Source organism: Eschrichtius robustus, chromosome 8 (genome assembly GCF_028021215.1).
Source record: "Eschrichtius robustus isolate mEscRob2 chromosome 8, mEscRob2.pri, whole genome shotgun sequence".
Lineage (NCBI taxonomy): Eukaryota > Metazoa > Chordata > Mammalia > Artiodactyla > Eschrichtiidae > Eschrichtius > Eschrichtius robustus.
In genome coordinates this window covers 22,022,218-22,049,984 of record NC_090831.1, presented here as the reverse complement: position 1 = coordinate 22,049,984, position 27,767 = coordinate 22,022,218, and the positions used below count along the sequence as shown (strand labels likewise).

Sequence of the window (27,767 nt, the reverse complement as noted above, 5' to 3'; positions counted from 1 at the left end):
TACATATATCCCCTCCTTTCTGGATTTCCTTCCTATTTAGGTCACCACAGAGCACTGAGTAGAGTTCCCTGAGCTACGCAGTGGGTTCTCATTAGTTACCCATTCCATACATAGTATCAATAGGGTATATAAACACAGGCTGTCCCTATGTTCCTGGAAGAGCATGTTTACTGTCTGTCATTTGTACCTAAAAGGTTTCTAGACCTGACGCTACTTCATGCTTAACTTCCGTAATAATTTCCAACTCTTAATGCTGAAGAGGAAGGCTAAGTGCCACCTCCTTGTACCACACATCCGCTGTCAGAGTGTCAAGGCTCCTTGGGCTCTGTGAGCCTGGGAGAGCGCGATACTATTCTGATATTCAAGAGTCACAATCATTTCCAGGGCTGGTGTCATTTTTCTCTTCGTGTCTTATCTGGGCCCAAGGATGTTGAACACATTCGTGGTTTATTTTTCAGGCTACTGAGATCCTCTCCTTAGCGGACAGAGCACTGTTATTTATGCCTTTGATAGGGGCACCATCACATCTAGGCGAGGGAGTGGCGTGGCTACCATCCCAGGTGCTCTAATCGTACTGCCTGGATTGGAAACCTGGCTCCATCATTGACTCGCTCTGTGACCTCGGGGAAGTTATACAACCTCTTTGGGCCTTAGTTTCCTTGAATGTAAAGAGACGATCATTTGAATACCTGTGTCATCAGGTTGCTGCAAGGGTTGAATGAATTAGTACCCAAAGTGCTTAGAAGAGCACTGACTCAGAGTGAGCGCTAAGTGTGTGGTCACTGCCGTCTAGACCACCTTGCCTGCGAGGAATTATCACTGCGTTCCGTCAGCTCGCTCTTCTCGGAGGGTGCAGAGTTCACGCTGCTGTCAGCTGAGTCAGCCATTAGTCAGAGCCCGCCACTCTCCCAGAGCAGCTAAATCCGGGCAGCAGATGAGCGTCTCTGAGGGCCAGCTGCCCCTCCCCCCCGTGCTGACCTTCTGGGCGCACAGTGTCCCCCACCCCCTGGGCCAGGGCTGGGGGCAGTGAGAGCAGCAGCGGCGGCAGCTCCCAGCAGAGTGGGCCTTTGCTGAGGCTTCAGGCTGGAAGTCTCCCCAGAAATCACTAACCAATAAACTAGAAGAGTCAGGGCAAACCTCAAAATTCAGACTCAAAGCTGTGCCTTTTAGGATATCCTGCAAACTTTATGTCTCTGTTGAATAGATCAGAGAAGAGAGGAGAGATGGAGAGCCCAATGAAAACTTCCCCACCTTGCAGACAGAGAAGGAGTGCCCTTCCACAGCTTGTTCAACCCAGGCAGCAACTTTGCCAAGAAGGCCAGATGTTTAACCAGTTGGGAACTTGGAAAAGTAGAGTTCCTGGCTTATTTGTTGCCTGGAGTTTAGTAGGGCTCTTTATCAAAGCCTCACGTATTTTTTTCACAATGTTATTTCCCCCAAAAATAAAAAAGAACTTTTTTATACTATTAATGTAATTAGGGAGCATATTACTTCCTTCCAAAGCCAGGAGGCCAACTATTGTTTGGGAGTAGACAGATCTTAGAAGCCTTCTATATGAGGTGCAGAAATACCTTTCTTGATTTAAAGTGAGAACAGGTAAGCTTCCTGAGCATTTTTGTCCCATTATCCAAAATATTAAGCAATTTTTTTTTCAGACCTTAGAATTGGACTCAAGGGAAAACAAAATGGCTTGCAAACCAGAGCCTAGGATAAGAGTGAACCATAACAGGCAATTGCGCTTAAAATTCTTTAAAGGATTCAAAAAAATTTATATAGAAAGATGTTCATTGCCACGTTATTGATAAACATTGAAAGTTGGAAATAATGTTAGAAGTTTCTCCAAAACTGGAAACGTTGGTATATTTGGGAAGTTCAAGGCATTTGCTGCCATTGACTGACTGCTGTCATACTTACTGAGGTTTTGTACCCAGGATAAAGAAGGTAGCCTTCGGAGTCAGAGTGGATCAGACGCTTGCTCTATAAAAATGCCCCAGTGGCCATGTGCAGTGGGGTTGACAGGTCAGCCTTTGGGCCTCCCCAGCTGAAGGTCTGAGTCCGACATCCAGGTTTTATTACAGAGCTATAACCGTCATCGCAGGTGCTTCCTGCTCTGCCCCCAAAACCTGCTTTGCCACCAGAGGTTCCCAAGAAGGGCTTTGACACAAGTGATGAAATGAAAGTGACACTGATTCTCCCGCTCTTGTAACATCTGTGAGGAAGGTTATGATGAAATGTATGGGGTAGACGTGCATGGGCAGCTTGGACAGTGGTGTTGGAGGCTGGCAGCCTGTTGAGGGGATTCATCAATTTAGGTGCAGGCCCATCACAAACTGGGAGGTAGAACATACTCCAAACAGCAGCCATAGTAGCAATCCAAGCAGCACCAGTAGAGGAACAGTCATTTCAACCCTTCCTTCCTTTATTCATATTGTCCTAACGGCATCGAGTCTGTTTGCCTTGTCTGTATTGCAAACGACTCACTGGTCAGCACGCTGCTGGCTCTTAATCTTTCAGCTCTGTACCAGGGCTGAAAATCTTTGTTTCTTTGTGTGCACTTTCTCTGGCACAGGTGGGAGTACAGACTAGGTCACTGGTGACTTTCCCTGTCGCCCACTGCAATCTGACATTCTAGGAAGACGTTAGTTAGTTACCTTTGGTAAAATGCCCTGACGACTCTCAAAGTCCTTAATGAGGTCCATAGGCCCTGGTGTTGAAAAGTTATTCTAGAGATTCAGAAGCTTATCTAGCAGGTCTTTTATGACATTTGAAGTATAATTCCCTAATAAGTATGAAATAAAACTGAACAATCAGTAAAGCAAGTTAAGATTTTTTTCCACCAAAACTCACCCCACCAACTATGCAGCCACTGAATAGCTGTTTGAATTTAGGAAAGGTACAAATTAAAATCGAAAGCCAAGACTTCTACAGTTTTGCCCTAATACAAGGAGATTTAAACTAAATGAAAAGTGCATTGGACAGCACGTCTGAGCCTGTCTCTAGCTTATCCACTAACTATCGTGTCCCTTGAGCTAGTCACTTGGTCTTCCTGTACCCCTTCCTCATCTAAACTATAAGGAAAGATGGTCTTAATAGCCTTTTCCAGCTCTAGATTATATTATGCCATGAATCAGCATGGAAATAAGGTATTATGTTAGTTTCGTCTGTGTGTGAAAAACCTTGAGTAAGTCAGAGGCCTGGATTATATTTTTCATTGCCTTAAGTTATCATTTTAGACTTTCATTACTTTCATTTTTTATTATGTTTTTAAGGTGCTCCTAACACTTTCAGTTCTTTTGTTCATCTTATGCTTTGTCAAGAAACGATCTGAAACAAGCACTTAAATATACTACACCAGCTCCCCTTTTAAGGCATTTTAAGGCAGTGTTTCCCACCTTCTTTCACTTACAAAGTGATAGCATTTGTATATCACACTGAGATAAAATGAATGAGGCTGATAGAGGCAAAAGGCAACCTCCCCAGGGGCTCTACCCCTAACCTCAGTCGACCTCCTTGGGAAGCAATGGCTGTCTTGGCACACCTGTAACCTTTAGCGGTACACTCCTTTTAATGGCCCATAGTTAGATTTGCCCTAAAGTGAAGCCTCTGAACTTCAGCAACCAGTAAGTGTCCCATCTTACATTTTATTGCTTTGGGTTATGGCAATGAAGTTTCTTCAGAACTCCGTACTGAGGTTTGTTCATTGATCACCTTAAAAACACAGGCAGCTGGTGCAACTGGTGCTGACGCTGGGACCTTGACTTTCTGTAAATCATTGTTAACTTTGACCTATTAATGCTGCATCCCCAAAAGTCATTGCTGGAAAGTTTCTGAAGTTACACCCGTGCTGGAACCTGGGAATTAGAAAGCGAGTGCCGTTGGTTTCGCTGTTTGTCATTGGTTTGCAAAAGCAAGTTTCCTGTCAGAGTTCTTAGACAGCTTTGCAACCCGCGATATTCCCTTAATCCTTAAATGAATCTCTGCTTTGAATTCCTTTAACGACATAGTGCTTTTGCTCTGAGTTTTATGCTGAGAGTACTTCACCCAGGAGGCATGATGGTGTCACCCACGCTGTTAACGTGAGTGCTTTTAGAACAGAAGAAATACGGTGGGGCAGGGGACACTATATAAAATGCCGGTTTTCCTCCAAATATCCGGCTTCTAAGTATAACTCATGAAACCATAAGATAAGCAAATGTCTTCATAATCTCTTAGCAAATCTGCATACACAAAAAAGATAAGATTGTGTTCAGTCTGCACTGATGTGCATATGGTCTAAATCAAATCAATCTTTTCACATTTATTAGTGTGACAATTTCTGCTTCAGGAGGTGGCCAGGGGCTAGGGTACGAGTGGAGTTTCTAATGATGCAAAGTTCATCAAGAAAGGCGGCACTTTCTATGTGTAATCCAATCTTCTCATAGTGAATCCTTGATCATAACACCCTGATAAAAATATCTACAGGGTAAAGTTCAAAGACACCTCTCTTACGTCCAAGACCCCCGGTAATGTAAACACAGCCACTTTTTACCAGCAGGTTCTCACAGTTCCATTTCATCAAAGCTGGTGTAGTTACCCCTGAAAGACAGCTTTTACTTTCCTGCCCCAGTGTCCATGTTTTGGCAGCTGCCACTTGAAATACCTTCTTTTATCCACTAATAAATGTTATCAAGCTTTCTCCCAGGCACTGTGCTAAGAATCTTCCATTGTGTTTAATTTTCACAGCAACCCTAGGAGGTAGAGACTACTGCCCAAACAGTAAGCATCTCTTACAAGTGGCTCAAAAATCTCTTAACTTCTGAATAAGAGTTTGCCTGACCCCTCACCCTTCTTTCTTAAGTGTTTTCTCCAGTTCTTATATGGAATTCTTTATTTTTCTTTTATTTTTTTGTCTGTAAACTCCTTGATTGTTGACTGCTCTGTTATTTCCTTTCTCCTATCATGTCTTATTACTATCATTGTCATTTTACTTTTATAGGTTTATGTTTTGCTACCCCTAAATAAACTGTAAGTTCCTTAAGGGCAAGAAATTATGACATTTCTTTGAATCCCTCACAGTTCCCGGTAGCATACTTTTTAAGGATTTTTCACATAATTTATGTTGATGGGATGGGATTAGATCCTCATGTAATGATCAGCACTGTCCTCGTCAAAGTAGAAGTGTGAATGTTCTCTGGTCTCACTTCCTATACACCTAAGCCTAGCTGTTCCATCCCCTAGAGGCAGCAAGACATATCTCCGAGAATGAGCAAAGAACTCAGGGGAGGAAATGTTTGCAAGTTGGTCCTCGCGCAGCATGAGAAATTGCACTTTAAGAAAGCGGAACTGTAACACAATGTCCCAGAATACAGATTTCGCATCAGTTGTTCTCAGCCTGAGTAAATGATTCTGTACCAGCTCAGGGCCTGGTGAAGTCTTAGATGAGAGAGGCCTCTAAGAAATCAGGCCCCAGCGAGCCATCTCGGTGCCTCTGGGAAGCCCTCCAGTCGTGAGCAGCTGGGTTGCAAAACCCTTGTCCTCCGAAGGGCCAGGCTGCCGGCCTCAGTATGCCCTCCGACTCACCTCATCCTGGAATGGCCATCCATCTGTATGAACACCACCTCAGCGATAATCATATCATCCTAAGCAGGAAGGTTTGGATGGCAGCCCAAGCTCCTTAGAAAAAAAGGGTGGCTTCAAATTATTTATTCATTTCACAATCCTCATTAACAAAGTAACCCCTATCTGTTCCCAGTGAACAACTTCTAATTCACACTTCTTCTTTATAGGATCGTACCCAGCTAAAACCAGATGACTAGGACCTATTGATTAAATTCCATTTTTATTTCAGTCCTGAGCACGACTAGGTTTGTTCCCAGATTAAAACCTGGCTGCCTAGGTCTTACCAGTAAGCAGACAAGCAAACAACGACAAAAAAAAAGGTTTTGCATGAACTCTAAGTACTCTGTTATCCGAACATCCACGCATCTATTAACTAAAAGGGAAAGATGGATGTAAGCATTTTACTCTCTTAGCACCAACAAATTTAAAGATCATTAACTTGTAAAAAACAAGTCCACACAGACACACCATCATTCTTATTTATTCTCAAGAAGAAGAGCAATGCAGCCTATCAAAAAAATCTGTGAGTGCTCACCGTGTATTTATTTTTTTTTTTTTTTTAATTCTAGACCGTCTTTCGTATTTGAATGGAGCTCATAAATCATAAGCTTTCCCCACTGGGAATCATTTTTCAGGAGGGTTTTATTATTATGTTCAAAGACTCTCCAGGCAGTGGCAGAAGGTGGATGTGCGGATGCCTTCTTAGGTTCAACTATTCGGTTGTCTTAAAGCTCGTTGGTTGGTGATCAGTAGCTGTTTCCTCTGGGCTTATGTCCTGCAGCCCCTTGTTGTTCACTAGATGGTACAGGGAGATCGCAGCTGCAAAAAGAGCCCAGACTTTGTGTACATGGTCCCCCTCTACCAGTGGAAAATGCCCATCACCCTCCCATGGGGTTCAAACAAATCCTGAGCCTGAAGTTCACTTTTGCAAAAGACACATTTTCTTTACAGTCTATTCAGGGCCTCATGTTGGATTAAATTCTCTGTGATTTTATTTTTCTTTTCTCCAACAATCAACCATGTAAGAAAAGCTGATTCCACATAGACATCTATTTTAAAAGCATGTCGTTAAGTGAACACAGTAGTGTTATTTATCACCATTTTCCAGCTATGTTGAAAGAGTGCTGTGAGGGATTATTTTTCCCACTTGGACTGGGATAAATAGCATTTCTTTTTGTACCCCAGCTTTCACCAAGGACTCAGGGAGTACCTCTACCCAACTCCTTCCTGCCAGACCAAATCCCGGTAAAAAGCTCTCTTTGTTTACTTGACCACCAATAATTTTGAAATTTAAGCTGGATTTTTTTCCCAAACAAACCACTGCCAGTCTTTGGTTAGAATTATTTCTAAAGATTAATCAGTCAGCCTTCTCTGGGTTAGGATCACTAGGCATTCCTAACATGTATACTGTGCCAAAGCAAATTAATTAATAGTGGAGCCTGCTACTGGCGTATTCATTTTCCAGTCTGATCTCTTCCAGATCTTATTTCTCTAAGCCAGGTATTGGTTTGCTCCACAGACATGCCCAGATGTTGGGCACCTGATGAACCCATCTGCTTTCTCAAGGGTGAGGTGCCCAAAACATTCTGTTCAGAGACTATTCATAATATAGATGTATATTTATGGATTCATCATAGAGGAGGGTCTTCCAGTAAGCAAGGGTACATAGTTTAAAAGGTGTTCTGGCAGAGAACAGTTGAGATAACATGAGACAGAAGAATATTTCCACTTGGAAGTCTTCATTCAAATGTTTTTCAGACTTGCTAGATGAACAGCAAGATGAAAAATAGCTTACTTTCCTGTAGGCATTTGACAAAATTCAAATACAATAAAACCTTTATTGTATTGGTTGCCAAGTGTCTTAGTCCGTTCAGTCTTCTGTAAGAGCCACCAGATTGGTGGTTTGTAAACACCAGTTTACAGAAGTTTATTTCTCACAGTCTTGGAGGCTGGGAAGTCCAAGATCAAGGCGCTGACAGATTCAGTGCTGGGTGAGGGCCAGCTTCATAGACGGCCCGTCTTCTCACTGTGCCCTCACCCCTCATGTGGTGGAAGGGACAAGGGATATCGGTGGGGTTCCTTTCATAAGGGCACTAATCCCATTCATGAGGACTGCACTTTCATGACTTAATGCCCTCCCAAGGCCCCACCTCCAAATAACCTTCACTCTGAGGATTAGGTTTCAACATATGAATTTGGAGAGGACACAGACGTCCAGTTGATAGCATCAAGTTAGCCACTGATAATGATGGTCCCTGGGGCTAAGTGGCTAAGAGAAGGCTGGCAGGCGTGGCTTTCAGCTCCAATCAGTGTGCATGCTCACAAGCTTTCAAGCAGGCCTCCCGATACCTAAGTTCATATCCTAGCAGAGTCTATACACAACTATATCTTTCATTCTTGAGAGACTAAAACAAGCTATTACCCAAACATGCTTTCCAGATAAACAACTCGAATATATCAGGCCCGCCCGACCGCCACCGCCAAGGCTTAGTAGAGGTTCTAGATTAACACTGTGCAGAAGAACTTTCTGCAATGATGGTGATGTTCTGTTCTGCACTAAACAGGACTGGAGCCACTAGCCATGTGTGGTTACGGAGCACTGGAAACGAGGCTAATGCGGCTGAGGAACTAGATTTTTAATTGTCTTTCATTTCAGTTAATCTAAATAGCCGTGTGTGGCTAGTAGCTACCACGTTGGACTGGACAGCTCTGGAGCATTGCAGTGGCCTTTAAGTGCCCTCCCTGCCTCAAGGCTTCTTCCCACCCTCGTTCCCTTCAGTCACCCTTCACACCGCCACCAATGGTACTCTTTCTAAAACAACAAGTCTGATGATATTGCATCCTGCCTAATCCGTTAGTGACTTCTTATTTGGCATCCAAGTGAATTCCAAGCCCCCTGCCACAGCCAGTAAGGCTTTTCATGATCTGTCCCTGACACCTGCATCCCAGGCCTCACTGTTTATGCTCATTGCACCCCTGCACCCACAATGCAGACCCACAGATCTGTGCCTTTGTGAGTCACATCCCCTGTGAGTGCGATGCCTTCCCCATCCTTGCCCACCTGGAAAGGTCCTGTTCACCTTTTAAATGCAGACGAGGCAGCGTTTCCTCCTCCTCCTCCGCTCTCCCCTCCCACCTCCTTTCTCCTGCCTACTCGACATTAGTTCTTTTAACTTCTCTCTATTTATTTCCACCCCAAACCTTTTCTTTGTCTCTCCCTGATTTTTTTACTTTTCTCCCATTTTTAAGGTTTAATTATCGATAGTAAATGTTACCCTTTGTAGTCTATAGTCTGTGAGTTTTGACAAATGTGTTTGGTTTTGTAACTACTACCACAAGGAGGTCAGGCCCTCTGCCCACTCTCCGCCCAGGCAGCCATGGATTTGTTCTCTGTTCTGCAGTTTTGCCTTTTCCCATATAAGTAGAATCACACAGTATCTAGCCACTTAGCGTAATGCATTTCAGATTCATCCAGGTTGCTTCATGTGTCCGTATTGGTTCCTTTTAAATTGCTGAATAGTATTCCATTGTGAGTGTAGCAGAGTCTGCTTATCCATTCCCAGTTGAAGGATATTCTGGTTGTTTTCTGTTTGGGGTGATTATGAATAAAGCAGCTATGAACCTCTTCATATAGGTTTTTGTGTGAAAATACGTTTTCATTTCACGTGGGTAAATATCTAGGGGTGGAATTGCTGGCACCACTTTCCAGCATGGCTGTTCCATTTTGTATTTCCCTGGATGAGGGCTCCGGATGATCCACATCCTCACCAGCACTTGTTTCCAGGCTTTGTTGTTGTTGTTGTTTAAATTTTAGCCTTTCCAATAGGTATGTAGTCGTTTCAAGTTACATTTCTTCCCTAAAGACTAATGATATTGAGGATCTTTTCATGTGCTCTTTTGCCGTCCTTATATCTGCTTTTTCACTTTTGGTCTCTTCCCTCTAGAATGTAATTAGTATTTCACTGTGGACAAAGAAACAGATTTTGAGGTTCTTCAGCCTTTGTTTTTACATTTCTCATTCATTTCTCACAGTAGAGTAATAAAAATCATTTTATGATGATGATCTCAAGTGAAGTTATTATGAAGACATATGTCTGCTTAGTAAAAATGAAAACACATATAGTAACTATGCTTTAAAGTACAAGGGGTTAGAGAAAATACATGTAACCAGAAATTAGTATGACATTAAAATGTATAATATTTGGGTAAGAAAGATAAGGATAAGAAAGAAAAACTATACGCAGTGATGGTCTCACTTTTCAAATAAGGGAACCCTGACATGATTTATTTGACCACTCAGAGGTCACACTGCAAGTTGTTTTCAAAATTAATATATGACCAAGATCTTCTAGCTCCTGAACACTTTGCTTGAGGGCCTATTCATATTTAGTTTTGTTCAGTCATGCAAAATTACATTATTTCAAGTTAAAACATGATATACCCTGTTAGTGGAACTTTGGCTTCTGTGGGAAACTGAGCAGCCCATAAATATTCATGTAATCTTCTGGATAACATATTGAAAAGGACAGCTGGCTCAGGAGGGATCATTTGCCTGGGTTAGTATCTGATTCTGTTTACATTAAGAAAATATTGCAAGAAGTTATTATCTACCCGAGCGCTTAGGGGAATACAATGAAAAAGCTGATATTGCACCTGATGGCTTTTGACATTTACCTATTGTAACAGGGAAACTGTGTGAAGATAGCCAAGTGACTTTTTACAAACACAATTTCAGAAGCTAAAAGGAAAAAAGGAGATGGCAGAGATAGAATACACTGCATCTGTAAAAATGAGAAACATGACTTGTCAGCAACACCTGCTTGTAACTATCAACCATTTCTACTGGGCCTGCTGAGAAATTACTGAAAGCCAAGTACACTGATGGGTGTGAAGTCTCAAAGGCAGTTGAAAGATATAGAGGAAAGAAAGTGTGGTTTCATTGAACATTTTTAACCCAATACCTGGGCTTGATGAAATGTAATTTTATGACATTTTCTGAACTCTTGAAAGAAATCAGTTGTTTTGCGAGAGGGAGGAGATATGGGCATATATGTATATGTATAGCTGATTCACTTTGTTATATGGCAGAAACTAACACACCATTGTAAAGCAATTATACGCCAATAAAGATGTTAAAAAAAAAAAAAGAAATTAGTTGTCTTTTATATTTTATCTGTAAGAGCTACAGAGATAACAGGGCTTTTAAAGTTTGGGTACATAAATTATTGACAATATTTTTTTTCCAAACAGATTCCAAATCTCTAACTGGTATACCAAAATATTGATTGCAACAACTGACTTAAATTTACAAAAGATATTTTCAATTTCTAATTAGTGATCTCATTAACATGTGTTATCTCTTCCCATTTCTTAGAAACCAATAAAATGGTAGTAAATGAAGAAGAAAGGAATGAGCATAAGTGGGGAAGCTATTTTAAAGACAAAAAAGTTTCAACTCATTTTGTAGGGCAAAGGAAGCCAAAAAGAGAAATGGATAGCCCAGATCTGCTCATTTTTTTTTTAGAAACTCAGAGCAGCTCAGAACTTTAAAACTTGGGGGAGAATGGAACACAACAACCATGACCACCAGACATGAAATTTGTATTTTTAAAACAGAAAAACAAGCAAACAATAATGAAAGAATACTAGAAGAAATGGAACAAAAGAAAGCTTCAACGATTGCTCACTTATATACTGTCAACTACAAATTGGCATTTTCCATTGGCACTTGCCGTCTACCTCTACAAGGATGAAATCATGTGCAGCTACAGCTGCTGACTTTCAACACCCCCTGAAAGGAGTTCAGGTGGGGAGCAGAAATGAGGCACTCTGTGCTCTGGGGAAAACCTGGCAGAACAGGTCTTCAGATAGTTAGATATTTTCAGGAAAATATATTATGAGCCCAATTCTTGCATCTCCTCATATCTAGAAAAGCACTAAAATCCTTCATGGTGATGTCTGCTCCTCGTGACTAGCAGTAACCTGCACGAGACTAGCAGAAACCTTCTGTAAAAAATATGTGTTTGATTGCATGTATTCCCCCTTCACCAAAATCGCATATATACTGACCTTCCCCCCTGCCTCTTTGGAGCAGTTTCTCAGAGCTATCCGGGGTGCTGTCTCCCGGGCTGTAGTCCTCATTTTGCCCCAAATAAAACTTAACTCGCAACTCTCACATTGTGCATTTTTTTTAAGTCGACAAAACAGAGAGAGATAGAGGATATTACCATCATAAAATAAACATAGAATGCTGTAAAAAATATGATTAAAGAAAGAATTCTTAGAAATTGAAAATATCTTGACTAAAATTTAAAATTCAACAGAAGGATTGAAAGGTAGAGTAAAGGAAATCTCACATGAAGTAGGACAAAAAGAAACAAAGTTTGAGAGAGGTGATAAGAAAATTAACAGATCAATCCAGGAAGCCAATATCTAACTAATAAGGGTTTCAGAAAGAGAGGGCAGAGTTTCAGAAAGAGAGGGCAAAGATATAGTATAATAACAGTTCCCCAAACCAAAACTAAAAGAAATGTCTCCATACTGAAAAGAACCACACCGAAATCCATCACTGCAAAACTTTAGAACACAAAAAAGTACAGGGACAATCTTAAACATTTCTGAAAGGAAACGGAAAAACAAATATATACAAGGAAAAAGAATCCTGAGGAGTTCAGACCTCTCAGTAGCAACACTGGATGCTAGAAGACAATAGAACAATGCCAGCAAATTTCTGAGGAAAAATGATTTTTTCAGTCTCGAACTTCATACAATCTAGAATTCTAAGCTAGAATTCTATCAAATGAAGAAGGAAAAATGATTTTTTAAACATTAAATACTGAACAATTACTTTCTCCCATGCGTGGTTTCTTAGGAAGATACTGTAGGATGTGCTTTAGAAAAATGAAAGAGTGAATCAAAAAAAGGCTCAGGGTTTACAGACTGTGCATTCCACCTTGGAGAACAATAGGAATTCCCCGGAGTAACACTAAGAGCGAACTTGAGGGCAGCCGACCCACCTCTGGGAGGGAGGTCTCCAGAAAGCTCAATTGCATAGATGACTTGAGCAGCTTTGGGGGATAAAATTAAGGATATAGAGATAGCATATTGTAGAAGCGGGGCGGGGAGAGGGGGGCAGGGGAATGATACAATCAGACACAGTGATTCGGGGTGGGAAGGAAGGAAAACTGTATGAGAAAAGAAATGAATCACAAAACACTACAGTGAATGATATTTACATGGTAAAACTGTAAACAAGGATAACTGGTTTAACTAAAAATAGTGATAAAACTATTGGGATAAGGAGAGGAGGTGGGGTGCAGGTTGAGAGTGCTAAATCCTCTGTCATAATAGGAAGTTAGTGTTTATTGACTCAAGTTGACAAATTGAGAAATAGCCATATAACATAATTTGAAATGTGAAGAAGAAAGTAGAGAGGATGAGGAGGATTAGGGCAGGAGACTAAGGTTTTTCATTATAAGCATTTAGGTTGTCTTTTATTTTTTTAATTTATGCGTATATTACCTCAATTAAATTGTTTTAATTATAAGAGATTTCCAATCATTAGAAGATAGTACTATTATTCTGTTTACTTTGCCCCTTTTTACGTCATGACATGAATTTTGAAATTTTTATACAATTCTCTCATTTTGTACAAAAATCCAGTATTTTCTAGCAATGATATGGTAAGCCCTCTGTAATAAATTATAAATAAAAAGAGCCTCTTAGGAACTAAATTTGTCATTATAAAATTGAGCAACTAACCCTTTGAAAGTTAGATTTGCATGTTTGGAATGGATGTATAGTACCACATCTCAACCCTGTGACTGTTTTTAAAAAGGAGCAAAACCACTTATTTTTCTGTTCTGCAGAGAAGAAACCTTTATCATATTTTAATATCAGTAACTCTCTAAATTGTTTTTCCATTATTACTGAGTCATCTTGCTGTTTGGTTGTTTGTAAGCAAAACTTACTAAAAGCTAAACAGTTTTACTCACTAAAATTATTCAAGTTGAGTGACACAGAATTTCACCTTCTTCTCCATGACTGGAAAATCATGGGTTGCTGATTTAACTAAGTGATGGAAATATATATCCTTTTCAGGGTCTTCGGAGGGAAATGCAAAAAATGTTGACTAGAGTTGATATTTGACTTAGAGGGACAAATTTTCTATAGCAACTTTCAGACCAAAACAGAATGTCCCACATACCTAGAAGTTAGCAAGGTAAAAGGTAACTTCTTAGGATATACAATAAAATGAGATGTATCTCTACAGAAGATAAAGGCTTAAATATCTAGACATGGAACTGCTTCTCCATTCTCTTCCTCTCCAGCTCGACATACCCACATGCATACCCTTCTGGCACCTATAGATTTGAGGAGAATGACTATTCTGAAGTTTCATTAGTTCCTGCCACTCTCATGTCTAGAAATTTTGTCAGATTATGAGGGAAGTAAATCATAGGCAAAGAATACACAAACTCCTTGAAATGTGGTAACATACATTAAAATCTATTTAAAGAAAGATAAAGAAGGATACTTGCTTTGTAGATGCTCAGTAATGATCGACTTATGAGAATATTTTCACAAAGGAATAAGAGACTTAAGGTAATTTTTAGGCCTCTTGAATCAACATGTGAAAAATCAAGGATCTTTAAGGATAGACATAGCAGAAATTATTGGGACTACCTTACTTCTAGTCATGTGCATGGGAATGAGAAATGCAACCACCCCTGGAGAAAGAAATTGTTTTCGCTCCTTCCTCCGCGACCCTTTGTGATAATTTTTCTTGGTAACTCTACCATATTCTCCTTTACGTCTTCCATTGCAGACAGTAAAAGCAATGGAGTGATATGAAGAGGAAATATATTATGGATATAGCCACATAGGATCAATTATATAACTTTCAGGGCCCAGTGGAAAATGAAAACGTGACGTCCTTATTCAAAAATTGTTAAGAAGATCAGGATGGTGACAGCACACTATTAAACCCAACACAAGACCCTTTTGAGTGCAGAGACCTGTGTGGTTGCACAGGTCACACACACATGAAAGTGGCCCTGTGTCTGCAAGTCCACCAAATCTTTCCAAACAAAGGAACCATGCCAACCCAACCTCGTGTTCCAGGATAGGATAGTCAAGTAGTAGCTAATTACAGTTCCTAATGCAGTGCGATTTCTTTCGATTACCAATTCACTTTCAGCAAAATAGTAGCATACAAAGTAAGATATGGCTGATGAGTGTCTCTTTCTCTCCAACTGTGTGGTTAATAACTTTTTAGATGGTGCTTTCTGCCCTTAGAAACATGAGTTCGGCTGGCCTCCCAAATTGCCAGTGGTGAGGCCCTCTTTCCATTCTCCCATCTGACCATCTGCTTGTTACCAACTGCAGGAACTAAACTGTTCAACCACAAGAGAATGACTCATGGGTGCTGGAGGGGGGAAAGTGCACTTTTGGAATCTGCAGTCCTTAAAACACCAGCTGCTCGGTTTGGGATTACAACTCATTTGGCTATGAAATTCAAGGAAGACGTTTTCGTTTTTGGAAATCTGAATTTTACAGACTTCTAGAGGAAAACAAGTCATGCAGTCTGCTTTTTCTTAATTTTACCACAATTTTTTTAAAACACCAAACACATGTTTTTCCCCCATCTTCACCCCCGACGACCAAGAAAATCTCTTTTAAAGGAGACTGTGTCACACTCCAGGAAGGGACACCATCTAGCTAAATGTCACCATAGAACACTCTCATTCGGGACTTGTAGGAATGAAAGAGATGGAAAATAAGCAAGATTAATACTAGACTCGCAGACTTCCCTGGTGGCGCAGTGGTTAAGAGTCCGCCTGCCAACGCAGGGGGCACGGGTTCGAGCCCTGGTCCGGGAAGATCCCACATGCAGCGGAGCAACTAAACCCATGCGCCACAACTACTGAGCCTGCGCTCTAGAGCCCGCGAGCCACAACTACTGGGCCCGCACACCTAGAGCCCGTGCTCCACAACAAGAGGAGCCACCACAGTGAGAAGCCTGCACGCCGCAACGAAGAGTAGCCCCCGCTCGCCGCAACTAGAGAAAGCCTGCACGCAGCAACGAAGTCCTGATGCAGCCAAATATAAATAAATAAACAAACAAATAAATTTGTTTAAAAAATACTAGACTCGGGTTTCTGAAGGCAAAAATAAATCAGGATTCATCATCATTTATTAGCCACAAACACCCTGTGACAATTACTCTTCTGTTTTTCTTATATATCTAGAGGAGCTGAGCAAAGGCATCACATCTGGGATCTCAGATAGGGAAGCATAATGATGGGTTGGAGGGACGCCGTCTACAAAGCATCCTCTCCATGCATCTCCCTCCGTGGATTTGATAGCACCCCCTTGACCACCGTGAGTTTTTCACTAAGGGAGCTGTGACTTAGCCTAGGGGCACTATTCTCTCTCTTCCCCAGAGTGACCTTCCTTTTTCTTACCACCCTCTGAGTCCACACCGGGACTAAACAGTTACCCCACCTTTCTACTCTTATTGTATGTTACCTCTACCACAGATTTGCCATTTGTGTTTTAGTTTAAATATTTTGTATGATTATCCCTCGTCTCCGCAACCGGACTGGGAGTTTCTTGAAGGCAAATACCATGTATTTATTTTATTATTGTCTTCCCCACTGCACCTAGCATTGTGTCTGTTACTCAGAAGATGCTATTCAGCAATGTGTTGTTGATAGAATAATTGATTCTCCTGCCCCAACCCACAATTTTAAAACTAGGCAGTAAATAATCTTCACTGAGTATTTTAAGAAAACCAACTGGAATCACCCAATTAAAAAAAAAAAATTTCTTTTCATGCCAGGTCATAGATTCTAAACCCAAACTAACTTCTGTTGCCTCTTTAAGCTAATGACATGTTGTTTAACCTTCACAAATTAATGGAATTGTGAGCTAATGACAGTTTGTGCTACTGATTGCCTTTGAAGCATTTATTTTTGTCATGTTCACTTCAGAAACTTCTCGCTTGTAAGTTTGACATGATTGATGCAGAATTCACTTTCCCCATCTAATGCTTTCCTCCGTATACAACTCCACTTTGTGGGATCTGTTATCAAGGAGATAACTGCATGTAAATATGAGTCACAGGCTCTTCCTTCTCTGAAATGAGATACATATAAGACAACAAGGAAACATGGGGGGAAAGGTGGGAGGGAGATCCACTACTCCCTTCCCCCAGGGCGGTGCAGCTAAAAATTTCATGAATAATCCATCACCAAGAACTTCAGGAAGAAAACACCAAAGAAAAAAAAATCCCCCCACCTTCTTTATGGGAACTGACCCGAGGTAGAACACAAGAGCTCATTGGTTGACCAATGGCTGAAGGAGCCTGAATAGACCATAAATGGTCCCAGAAGAGAAACCAACAGCCAAAAGGGAGGATCGTTGCTTACTGTAGTGGTTGTGGCTAAAGACCCAAAGAATCCAGGCCTTTAGAACTAACTTAGAGAGCATCTGGTCCAACTGATTATGTCTGAATATTCCTACTGAAACAAGTGTTCTGTGTTGGGCAGTGCCAAAAGAGACAATTTATCTACAGGAAAACATACAACATATTTGCAGTGTAAGTGCACAGTAGTGTTTTACCCAGAAATGAATAAAGAAAAAAAAAAAGATGGGTTTCTTTTTCCAGAACTTATGTGATTTGCAATTAAAGGGAAATTTCTAACTGGTAATACATTGTCTCCTTCCCAAATGTCAGTATGTCCAAAGCCGCGTGACATTGCAACTTTTCCCAAATACCTGCGTATCCTAAGCACGCTGTGTCAAGAAGCCTGATCCAGAGACTTGATTTATGTTGCTGCCCGACAGACGATGTCTGGAAGGCATGCTGTCTACGGGGTCCGTGCTCCGGCAGTTACCTTAGTCATCAATTCTCAGAGCATTAATGAGTACCATTCATCCCAATAATAGAAACCAAGGTCAGGGCCTCCTCCATGCTCTGTGATTCCATTAGCAACGCACAGAAAGCACTTAGGTCATAAGCTCTGTAGACCTCAGGACTGAGCAAACGGAGCTGCGTCTTGTTTTCGGAGAGAAACTTCTCTGAGCACACCCCTTGTCAGTGATTTGTTGTACACCAGCATTTGAAGTACTTACACATGTAGGGGAAATGCTGGTAAAGGAAGGTGAGGCTGTCTTCAGCTCCCAAGAGCTTCAAATACTGTTTTTATTAAAGTAAATGCCAATAGAAAGCAATTTGAATAAAACCATTTCAAGCACTTCAATGACTGGATGTACATTTCTACATTGTGTACTCATTCAGATATTATGTAAGCCACTCCATCATTCCATGGGCCTGCCATAGAATTTATTTTAGTTTTCATTCTTTTATCTGGTTTTTATTGATTTATTTTAGTTTTTATGTTACCTACCCTAATAAAGTGAAAATGGCCTTGAAACTAAGTGTTATCACTATATGCCAATAATTCTATTTAGAATGAAACTTTCATCTTGAAATCTCACGCAGCATGCTTCCTAAGCTAAGTCTCACCAGTCAGTCCTTCACTCCTCATAATTCAAATTGCTTTCAACCTGCCACATATTAAAAAAAGAAGGAAGTAAACCCGGGGTTTGAAGTCACAGGTGTGGGTTTGAATCCTGGCTTTGACTTTTTTTTTTCTCAACAGTTAAATAAACATGATTATTAAATTTTTACAGCTATTCCATATTGTAGCTGTAAAGAGTTAAAATAAGTTCCTAATACAGTCCCTGGATACTAACAAATAATAGCTTAGTGTGTGTGTGTCTGTGTGTGTGTGTGTCTGTGTGTGTGTGTCTGTGTGTGTGTGTCTGTGTCTGTGTGTGTACGAAATCTTGTTTTGAAACGTTAGGAGTTTCATGCCCAGTAAATTATAAATGATACACAGTAATGGAGGGGAGCAGAGGCATGAATAATTCAAAACAGCAAATCATCCATATATCATTCGCATGTGTTTTGAAATGTATTTTTTTAATTTCATTTCAAATGTGAGTGTTTCTAATACCCAAAGAAATTACTTCAAAGGAACGACACTATGATGTGAAGTCCTTGCTAAATGGGATCTGAGGAACTGTCCAATTTCCCTGTTCTCTCCTCTCCTCTCCTCTCCTCGCTGCCCTCTTCTCCCCTCCCCTTCTCCCCATGCCCTGCCTGTCAAAAGACAGCAGCCACAAAGAAACCACTTGAAGCAAAGCTCCTGCCTTTCACTCTCCCCTGAATCAGGGCCACTGGGGAAGCATTTACGATTCCCTCCCTAGAGGCAGCCTGCACTCACCAAATGAAAGCACTGGGCACTCAGGGAGCACTCGAGTGGAGGGAGGGGATGGTGGGGGCGAGAGAGGCAGCATGGGGCTCTGCTTGAGAGCAAAGGCTGTGGAATCTGACAGTCTGGGATTCTAAACCCTGGTCAGCCTATGTGACCTTGGGCAAATTTCAGACTGTTTCATGCCTCAGTTTCCTCCACTGTAAACATGCAATGATAATGCTATCAGGTATCTCATGTGGTTTGTTAAAGATCAAATTGTATTTATTTTAATGTAGTTATAATATTGTGTGTGTGTGTATAAGGCTCAAGGTGGATAATGCATCATATACAGAAGAGATCTGTATTATGCTGATTTCCCTTTGGATAATAAACTCTTACTTATAAGTTGGTGTTTTCCTACAGAGACCTGCAACACCTTTTTAGTGAAACCTGAGAAGAGCAAACAGGATTCTTGACCTCATCTAGTGTCTGTGTTTTCCACAAAACATATCTCTGTTTCCCAAATGAAGCTGTTTTAGCTGTTACAGGTTTACCCCATGCAGACAGAATTCGAGCTGGTGCCTACGTACAAACACACACACGTCAACAGTGATATTGGAAACACTTAAAAATAATTGTAATAAAAAGAATGAACGAAAAGTTAATACTTAGCAATTCTTAATGCCAGGCACTGTTCTAGTCACTTTATGTATGACAACTCATTTACTTCTCAGTACCATCCTGTGAGGTCAACTATATTATTATCCTAATTTTACTGTTGAAATACAGAAACTCAGAGAGGTCATGTAGTTGTTCAAAGGTCGGGATAGATAACAATATACGCATTATGACCCGGGAGATCATATCATTTATTGACTGTTCCAGGCCACTCTTGAACATGAAAGGGGGCAAAAAACAGGAACAAAAGTTCACTCTAATTATGGGTGAAGGCCAAACAGCTTGCAACACCCATATCGTGTTATGCAATTAGTGAATGAATGAGTTCTTATTACATTTCTACTTGAGCAATATATTGTCCTAAGACTGTCGGATGATCATTAGTATGCTTTAAGTAAGGTGTTCTTAATTAAAGCCATCCATGCTTGTGGTAAATAAAACTGTGTTTGAGCTTCCAGCATGATGAGTTTCACTTCAGAGATGCAGGCTCAGCCAATATTTTCATATGCTACCTGTAACCTTTCACAACAGAAATATGATCAAGGTATTGGTTCATTAACTCTCTGATTGTCCTTCCTTACCATGGCCATTAGCTGATGTTCTGCCTTTCACTGTAACACATACACAAGATTGAGAGTTTAAGGGACAGACATCCCTGGAGCATAATGAATGGTGGAGTGCGTCTTTGCCTCTTTATGCAGATGAAATCAGTCCCTGACTTCCACAGGGAGAGCAGCAAGTCATTGACAGGCAATTTCCCCACTGGGGCTCCTGTCCTGAAGGAAAAAAGGAAAGGAAACAGCTTTCTATATGGTCAGCTTCTTGAGGGCACTTATAGGGACACTGTGCACTATTGATGTCCAACCCCAGGAATAGATAACCTGGTAGGAACTCAAACAATGACATTGAATACGAGTCAACCTGCTAGAAAATCTATATCCCCAAGAACCTGGCTCTCCCCACATATATAAATGAATAATGAAAAAGAAAATGAATTTTCATTGTTTTAAAGAGACATATACCATATTTCATCAATTGTAACGCACATTTTTCATATTTTAATATTTCAAAAATTAGCATGTTATGTCAGAGTGTCGTTGTTTAATTGCCAGAGTTGGGTTTTTTTTCTATTTTTCTTGTTGTCCATAAAAGAAAGGTATATCTTAGCATCAATGACATCTTAGATTTGATGAAATACATTATCTACCAGATATTAGCAAGATCTCAGCACCACTTGCATTGAATCAGAAAGAAGAGGTAATAGTTGAAAACTGCATCAACCTTTAAACTACAGCTTAGTAGATAAGTAGGAAGTTGGTCGTAACTTCTTCACCAGCTGGCTAATTCCCATGTAAGTATTTTTCTCCCTTTCTTGTTTTCTCCTCTCAGTAAAACAGAAAAGGGTAGATATTAAGCTCCCAGCATTTATTATATTTTTCTGAACTGTATTGTTGTCCCTAGAGTATGAGCTCTTTGGGCACAGTGTTCTACGTCTGTGGTTCTCAGTTTTTTGTGTGTATTAGAATCTCTTGAGGAGCTTCTTGAAAATCCATTGTCCTCCCCTCCTACATGAACATTCTGATTTGCAAGGTCTAGGATAAGACCCAAAGAGCTGTATTTTTAATCCTAGGGTGATTATGATGGTCCATGTGTTTGGAATTAGCCCATCACTGCGAAGGACTTGAATTTAGAAACTCTGGTGTCAGTAGTATGCACAGAGCTGTATTTGATAGGGATGATTGTAATCTCAAGAGGCAAATACACCGACGAAAGGAAGAATTCTGATATTGCATTGTTTCCTATGAGCCTGATACTCGAAGGTAAAACATGTTCTGGTAGTGCCCCTGATACCTATTTCTGTTGGGAATGTTTTTGTAGCTGTGCCACATAAAATTGGACGCATCATTGATGGGAGTCCCGCAGATCGCTGTGCAAAACTAAAAGTGGGAGACCGGATCTTAGCAGTGAATGGCCAGTCTATCATCAACATGCCTCACGCTGACATCGTGAAGCTCATCAAGGATGCAGGTCTTAGTGTCACCCTTCGCATCATTCCTCAGGAGGGTGAGTGCCTGCCCTGGGGTCATGGAGCCCACCTGGCTGCGCTCAGGGTGTCAGAACATCAGAAGTTGTTCTTTCCATTTTTGCAAACATTAACACTCTGTTGCAACCCATATCCTGTTTACTCAATACCAGTTTCATTCAAAGATCAAGCTATATGGTGTTGTAGATAACTAGTGTGAATCCCAAGGCACTGGCTTATTCAGTCTTTCCCTTTGGTCCCGGGAGTACTGTTTTTATGGTTATATTAAGCCAGAGCCCATCCAACAGAGATGATAAAGTTACCAATCTGACGGAAAAGAAATATTGATGTTAGCAGTTAAGCTCTGGAGGATTCTTCAAAGTCAGATCGATTTTGAAAAGCTTGAGGAAGTTGTGGTGTAAAGAGAGCTCATTTAGGAAATGTTGCGTCTGATAAGAATTTTAAATTCCCACTTAGCCTTTTGAATTTCTCTGTACAAGGACACCCCCCTGAGGCTTGAGGAGTAGTGCTCATCACACCTCACAGCCATGCCTCAAGGGGCCGCGGAATTCTCTGAGCACCGATTCACCAGCAGTTCACCATTTCCAGGCACAGTGGGTTCATTACTAGCTGCTGGCTCATTAATGACATTTGGGAATTCAGCCTCTGGCGCTCGCTGGTGAGTGGACCACAGTGCCCACATGGAGAAGGATGGGCTCACTCGCCTCTGTCCCCTCTGGTTTACTCGGTCTCCTCCTTTCCTCTGGGGACTATCTAACAAGCAGGCATCAAACAGCCACCTGACTTTAAATATAAAACAGTGATTCTCAGTGGAGGTGATTTTGTTCCCCCCAAGGGGCATTTGGCAGTGTCTGGAGACATTTTTCGTTGTCATGATTGGGCCGGGGGTGCTACTGGTGTCTAGTGGGTAGAGGTTACAAGGATGCTGCTCTGTAAACATCCTACAGAGCATAGGACCGCCCACCACGGCAGGGATTATCTGGCCCCTAGTGTCCGTAGTGCCAAGGCGGAGAAACCCTGATTCAAGTGGAGAAGAAATTTTAACATTTAGGGTGAGAGCAAAGAAAGGGGAGAGTGATTTATAAGCGAATGCTAATAGATCACTTCTTTTTTGTCACCCAGCCAAAAAAAAAAAAAAAAGAGACCATTATTTTTAACTTGTTATCTGCAGACAACATTATGTATAAAATATTCAACAGAAGTTAACTCTAAGCAAAATTGGTCACAAAAGACTTGCTTCTCCCTTTTCCCAGTATGAAATATGTCTGTCCTGCTCTTATTCCAACATGGAGAGATAACTTCCGTTGAAACTTTGATGCTAAACAAGAAAGACCAAGAAGCAGTTTTAACAGAGAACAACTTATGAACTTCCTCTGTCCAGTGTTCTTTTTTCTTTCTGGAGAACCATGGAGTACAGAGGGTTATTAGGCAATAAGACTAACAAGGAACTGAAGAAAGGATTGTGAAAAGCACTTACTTTTCTTATGGTTAATTCCTTATCCAAACTTTGGAATACTGTTAGGACTTCTCATTACAACCAAAAAGTAGTGCCTAAAACACTTTCTTGCAGCAAGTAATGCTGGAACAAATAGAATATATTTTAGCGCTTACTCCTTTGAATTATTTTTCATCGTTTTAATAAGTTTTTCATGGTAATCTTTTCTTCTGACAAAATGACGAGAGATTCTGTTCATAACCTTGTTCAGCAACCTCATAATTAATGGAAGAATACTAATTCCAGGAGCGGTCTTAGAGCTTGCTAAGTTTAAGCTGCTCTCTTAAAGCCTAACAGAAACTAGAAGAACCAAAGCCCTGAGTCATGTGAGGAGGCAGAGGAGCCAACTCTGGCCACCTGCTGCCGTTTTATCAAATGCCAGCCTGACTGCATTTGCCTCTTTGGTTTCCCACCGCAGAGCTCAACAGCCCAGCCTCGGCACCCAGCTCAGAGAAGCACAGCCCCCTGGCCCAGCAGCACAGCCCCCTGGCCCAGCAGAGCCCTCTGGCCCAGCCCAGCCCGGCCACCCCCAGCAGTCCTGTCGCCCAGCCAGCTCCCCCTCAGCCACTTCAGCTGCAAGGACATGAAAACAGGTAAAGTCTCCTCTGGCTTTTCTGCTGCTGAGTCGTGAGGGAGGTGGGGAGAGAGAGAGTCTGGGACAGGACAGGTCACAGGCAGGAGAGAGATTTGCATAATGTAGAAATTACCGTGTGCACCTCTGTGTGATTTTGAGATTGTATGTATGTTAGAAACGTAGTTTCATTAGCAAATACAGGTGTCTGTCCTTCACAGTAAGAGAAGCTTTCCTGAGGAAATGGTGCATCATTGCAGACGAGTAGGGTTTAACTAGCTGGAGAGCACGTTAAAGAGGGTCCAGACAGCGTCATATGCACAATATACAGTATGATATGCAAAGGCCCTTTGGCAGGAGGGGGTATGCAAGCACGAAGGAGGGAAATAAGGCCAGTGTAGTGCGGGGAGAGGGGCGGGAGCATAGTTGGAGATGAAGCCAGTGAGGCTGGTGGGAAACTGCCCTAAAGGGTCTCAGAGGTTTGTTAAAGATTTTGACCTTTATCGTACGTGTTGTGAGAGGTCATTGGCGGGTTTTCAGCTGAGGGCTGACATCCTTGGATTAGCTTTTCAAGATCTCTCAGTTGGCCCCGTAGAGAGCACACTGGAGGCTGATCCCGGTGAATGAAGTTAGAAGTGGCCGCCGTGTCCACCGAGCCATGCACGTGATGGCTCGGAGAATAGCGGCGGAGTGGAGGTGGGACACGTTGAAGGATTTGTGAGCATGAATGTAAGTTAGTATTTTTACTGCATTTTACCTTATATCCACCTGCCCACGGTCTAATGAGATTCTTCCATTTCACATCACGAACTCATGTGATCAGGCCCTGTGAACTTGCAGAATAAAAGGCTGCCATAGACAAACAACACTCTCTTCTTATTGGGACGTGTGTGTAACGGGGAGTCTGGGTTAGGTTGCGCCATTAGAGAAAGAGATGAAGACATGTTCCCATGTTGGTTTTGCCCTTTCAAAGGAGAAAACTAGAACAACCCACGGGAACGTCTCTGAAAACAAAACCCTCACTGGTCCTTTCCGTGATTCGAACGTTTTCTGAACATCTGCTACCCATCTCCTGCCTCCCCTGTTGGTGAAGATGAAGTGAGACCCAGTTTTTGAGTCCCAGAACTTGCTAGGTTTACCACTCACAATGTTGCAAAGCCAATACTTGCCCTGTGCCAGAAGTGTTCTTTCCATGAAGCCCTGTTCTATTCTGATTTCTCCCATTTGCTTTCATAGAAAAATAAATACCTCTCGTCCTCAGCTGTTGATGGTTTTAATATAGGCCAGGGAAGAAAAAAGACTAAGCCCCATAAGGTAAATGATACAGGGGCAAGAATTTGACAGTCCAGAAGAGGAATATGTCCTGGGTGCCTCAGTAATAAGCCCCAGATGCGTCTGCTTTCACCACGTGCTGTTTGGACACATTGCACTGGCTTTCCCCGGGATTCACTTTAGATTTAGGAGGAAGGACCTGAGTGCTCCAGCAGTCCCCGAGCCCGCTTCAGACGCTTCCTCTTGGCTCTGCCACTGCCAATTAAACCTCCCCGCCACAATGGCGTCTTCCCTTTCCAGAGTTAAACTTTCCTGGAATTGGACTCTTGCTTCTGGACTGCGGGTGGATAATCTCATCCCTAGTGTGTTCTAGTTCAGTGGGGAGAATGACAAATGGGCAAGGCCACTATCCTGTCCCCATCGGCTACTGGTTACAACTGGGGGACTCGGCCCCTGTCAAAGAAGCAACAGCCTTTGGATGGTTTTGTTTTTGTTTTTGTTTTTGTTTTTGTCTTTGTTTTTGTTTTGCCTGACTGTGGGATAAAATACTTCCTGACTCTGGGATTAACAGATTGACCTGATCCAAATTTTTAGGAATTACCAACAAATTTACCCAGAGTTCTTAGCTATTTTTGCTTCAGTAATATTAAATGCCTGGAAAGTGCCCACTCCTGTTCTAGGGTCCCTTCCTGGCTTAGCTGTTTGATTGTTAGTAGGTGGCTCTTTTCCAAATGAATGAAGAGATTCCATAATCTTACAGATACCAGAACCATTTTTCTAGCTGCATTTAAAGATGGTCATGGTATCAGAGAGAAACTCTTTGCCTTTTTCTGGATCAGGCTACAGATGTCTCCAAGACAGCTTGTATGCCAAGCACACAGTATGAATTTCCTATTAATTCGTTTGTACAAGAAGTGCCCACCTACATGTCAAATTGAGCCAGTTTCCATGTTAAAGTGGGATAAAATAAAGTGACAATCTGCTTGCAAATTTTTATCTTATGAGTTAGGAGAAGTGAATATTTTATCCTGTCTTATTTACTCTTGAATTGGCTTCCTCCTGACACTCTGCACACCTCTACTCGTTTCTCTGTCTCTTAACATCCTTTTGGTGCGTGCTCAGGAAACAAAATAATTTTAACATGAACATAAGCAAAACCCTGTTCAAGGAGAAGCATTTTTTGAAAACAACAAACAGCCCTTGTGTAATATATTCAGAAACTAAGTATAAATAGCAGAAATCACCTTCCCAGCAAAGGCAATCATCATTTACTTCTTTTAAATAGCAAGATTAGTGGAAAGCATTGGAAATTGACTTCTTTCATAGACTTTGTGCACTAGATGCTGCAGGCTGGAAGCAATTCTTGAAAGGCCCACATAAGGCAAAATCCCACCGTAAGATCCCCTACCACATGGGCAGCATTTTTTGATTCTGGAACTTATTCATACCATAAAACTCTGATAGAATTTACCATTAGCAATCTGGTTTTATCATCTCTAAAGTCTCTTTAATAGTGGAATTAATAGCTATGAAGAGTTATACTGATATACAACCTACGAACCTTTCATAAGTAAAGGAACTTTCAAGAGGCTGTTTGTTTGTTTGTCTTTAATGATCCGGATTTTCCCTTAAAATAAAGTATTTCACAAATTCAGAATAACAACTTTTGCCCCAACTAGTGTATCATTCACTTAAAAGTTAACAACACTCATAAAAATTAAGTATATTTTCCTTATTAAAGAATTCTTCTTCAACATAAAATCCTGCACGTGGCACTGTTGAAGGAAATGTGAATGCTCAGAGGCAGGCTTGGATGACTGCTGTTACAAGTTCTAACTGTCCCTGTTTCTAAGGCTCTGGGGAGACTCTTAACATCTCACCCTCTTCTGCTCTACCTCATGACACATCTGATTGGAAAGGAAGCTCATAATGGATATTCCATACCAGTACCACAGAGATAATGAAAATAAAGTGACTGTGCTATAACTTAGAACAATGTGACATCTAAACCATCAAGCACACGATTTCTAAAAAGGAGCCGATACACACCAACAGATGTCACCCAGTCCAATTCTTTTTGTTTAATTAATGTGTTTGCCTAGTTAAGCATCTTATTCAAAGCGTATTTTAAATAATTCTATTCTCAGAATGCACACTCTCCGTAGGTGAGTGGACAGCTTGCTGAGGTATAAAGCAAAGCCTAAATGATGCATCTCACAAAAGGAACGTGTCCCTTCTGCAAGTTAAGTAACAAATGGGAACTACTCAAAGCGTTATTAAAATAACTGCATTTCTAACCCCCTTTCAAAACCCCAAATAAACACATCTATTGCCATACACTATCAGTGTGTGAATGTGTTTTTCTAATCGACCTGTATCCCTAAGTAGGTCATTATATAGAGTGTTGTCATGGCAACAGGCAATGAACTACAGAGTTAAGTGGCCTCTACATTATGGTGATAATTTTTTTCAGTTTATCTTATTAGTGATCCCGTAATGGTAAGTATTGGCTACTTTAGCCCTTTTTTGGCCCTGGAAACCCCTCAGTTTAGAGCAATTTGGATTCACAAAACAGAACTAAGCAATTAGTTTTGGTCTCTGTATTTATTAATAACTAAAAACAAGAAATAATATCTAGAAACAAGAACAAGTGTTAGACATAAACACTTTTGCCTTTCCTTCTATCTAATGACCATGATAGTATCTGATACTAAGCCCGAGAGTTATAGTCTAGTATTTAAACCTCTGTGTAATATGTTTCTACTTTTAGCAATGACCCAATGACTTTCTGCTTGATTTGTAGTTGGTGATTATACCTTACTTTCACTCCTTTAACCTCTGTAA

The 27,767-nt window shown here is 41.2% G+C and overlaps 1 protein-coding gene across 3 annotated transcripts in view; it reads left to right on the top strand.

The window, feature by feature from the left end:
• The window catches only part of MAGI2 (membrane associated guanylate kinase, WW and PDZ domain containing 2), a 1,349,206-nt gene that overhangs the window by 1,213,232 nt on the left and 108,207 nt on the right, over window positions 1-27,767 (top strand). For all 3 annotated transcript variants that reach the window (XM_068550445.1, XM_068550444.1, XM_068550443.1), the window contains 2 exons: window positions 21,420-21,605; window positions 23,499-23,673. In XM_068550445.1, coding sequence (XP_068406546.1) covers window positions 21,420-21,605; window positions 23,499-23,673 — 361 coding nt within the window. The remainder of the gene's footprint in view (window positions 1-21,419; window positions 21,606-23,498; window positions 23,674-27,767) is intronic.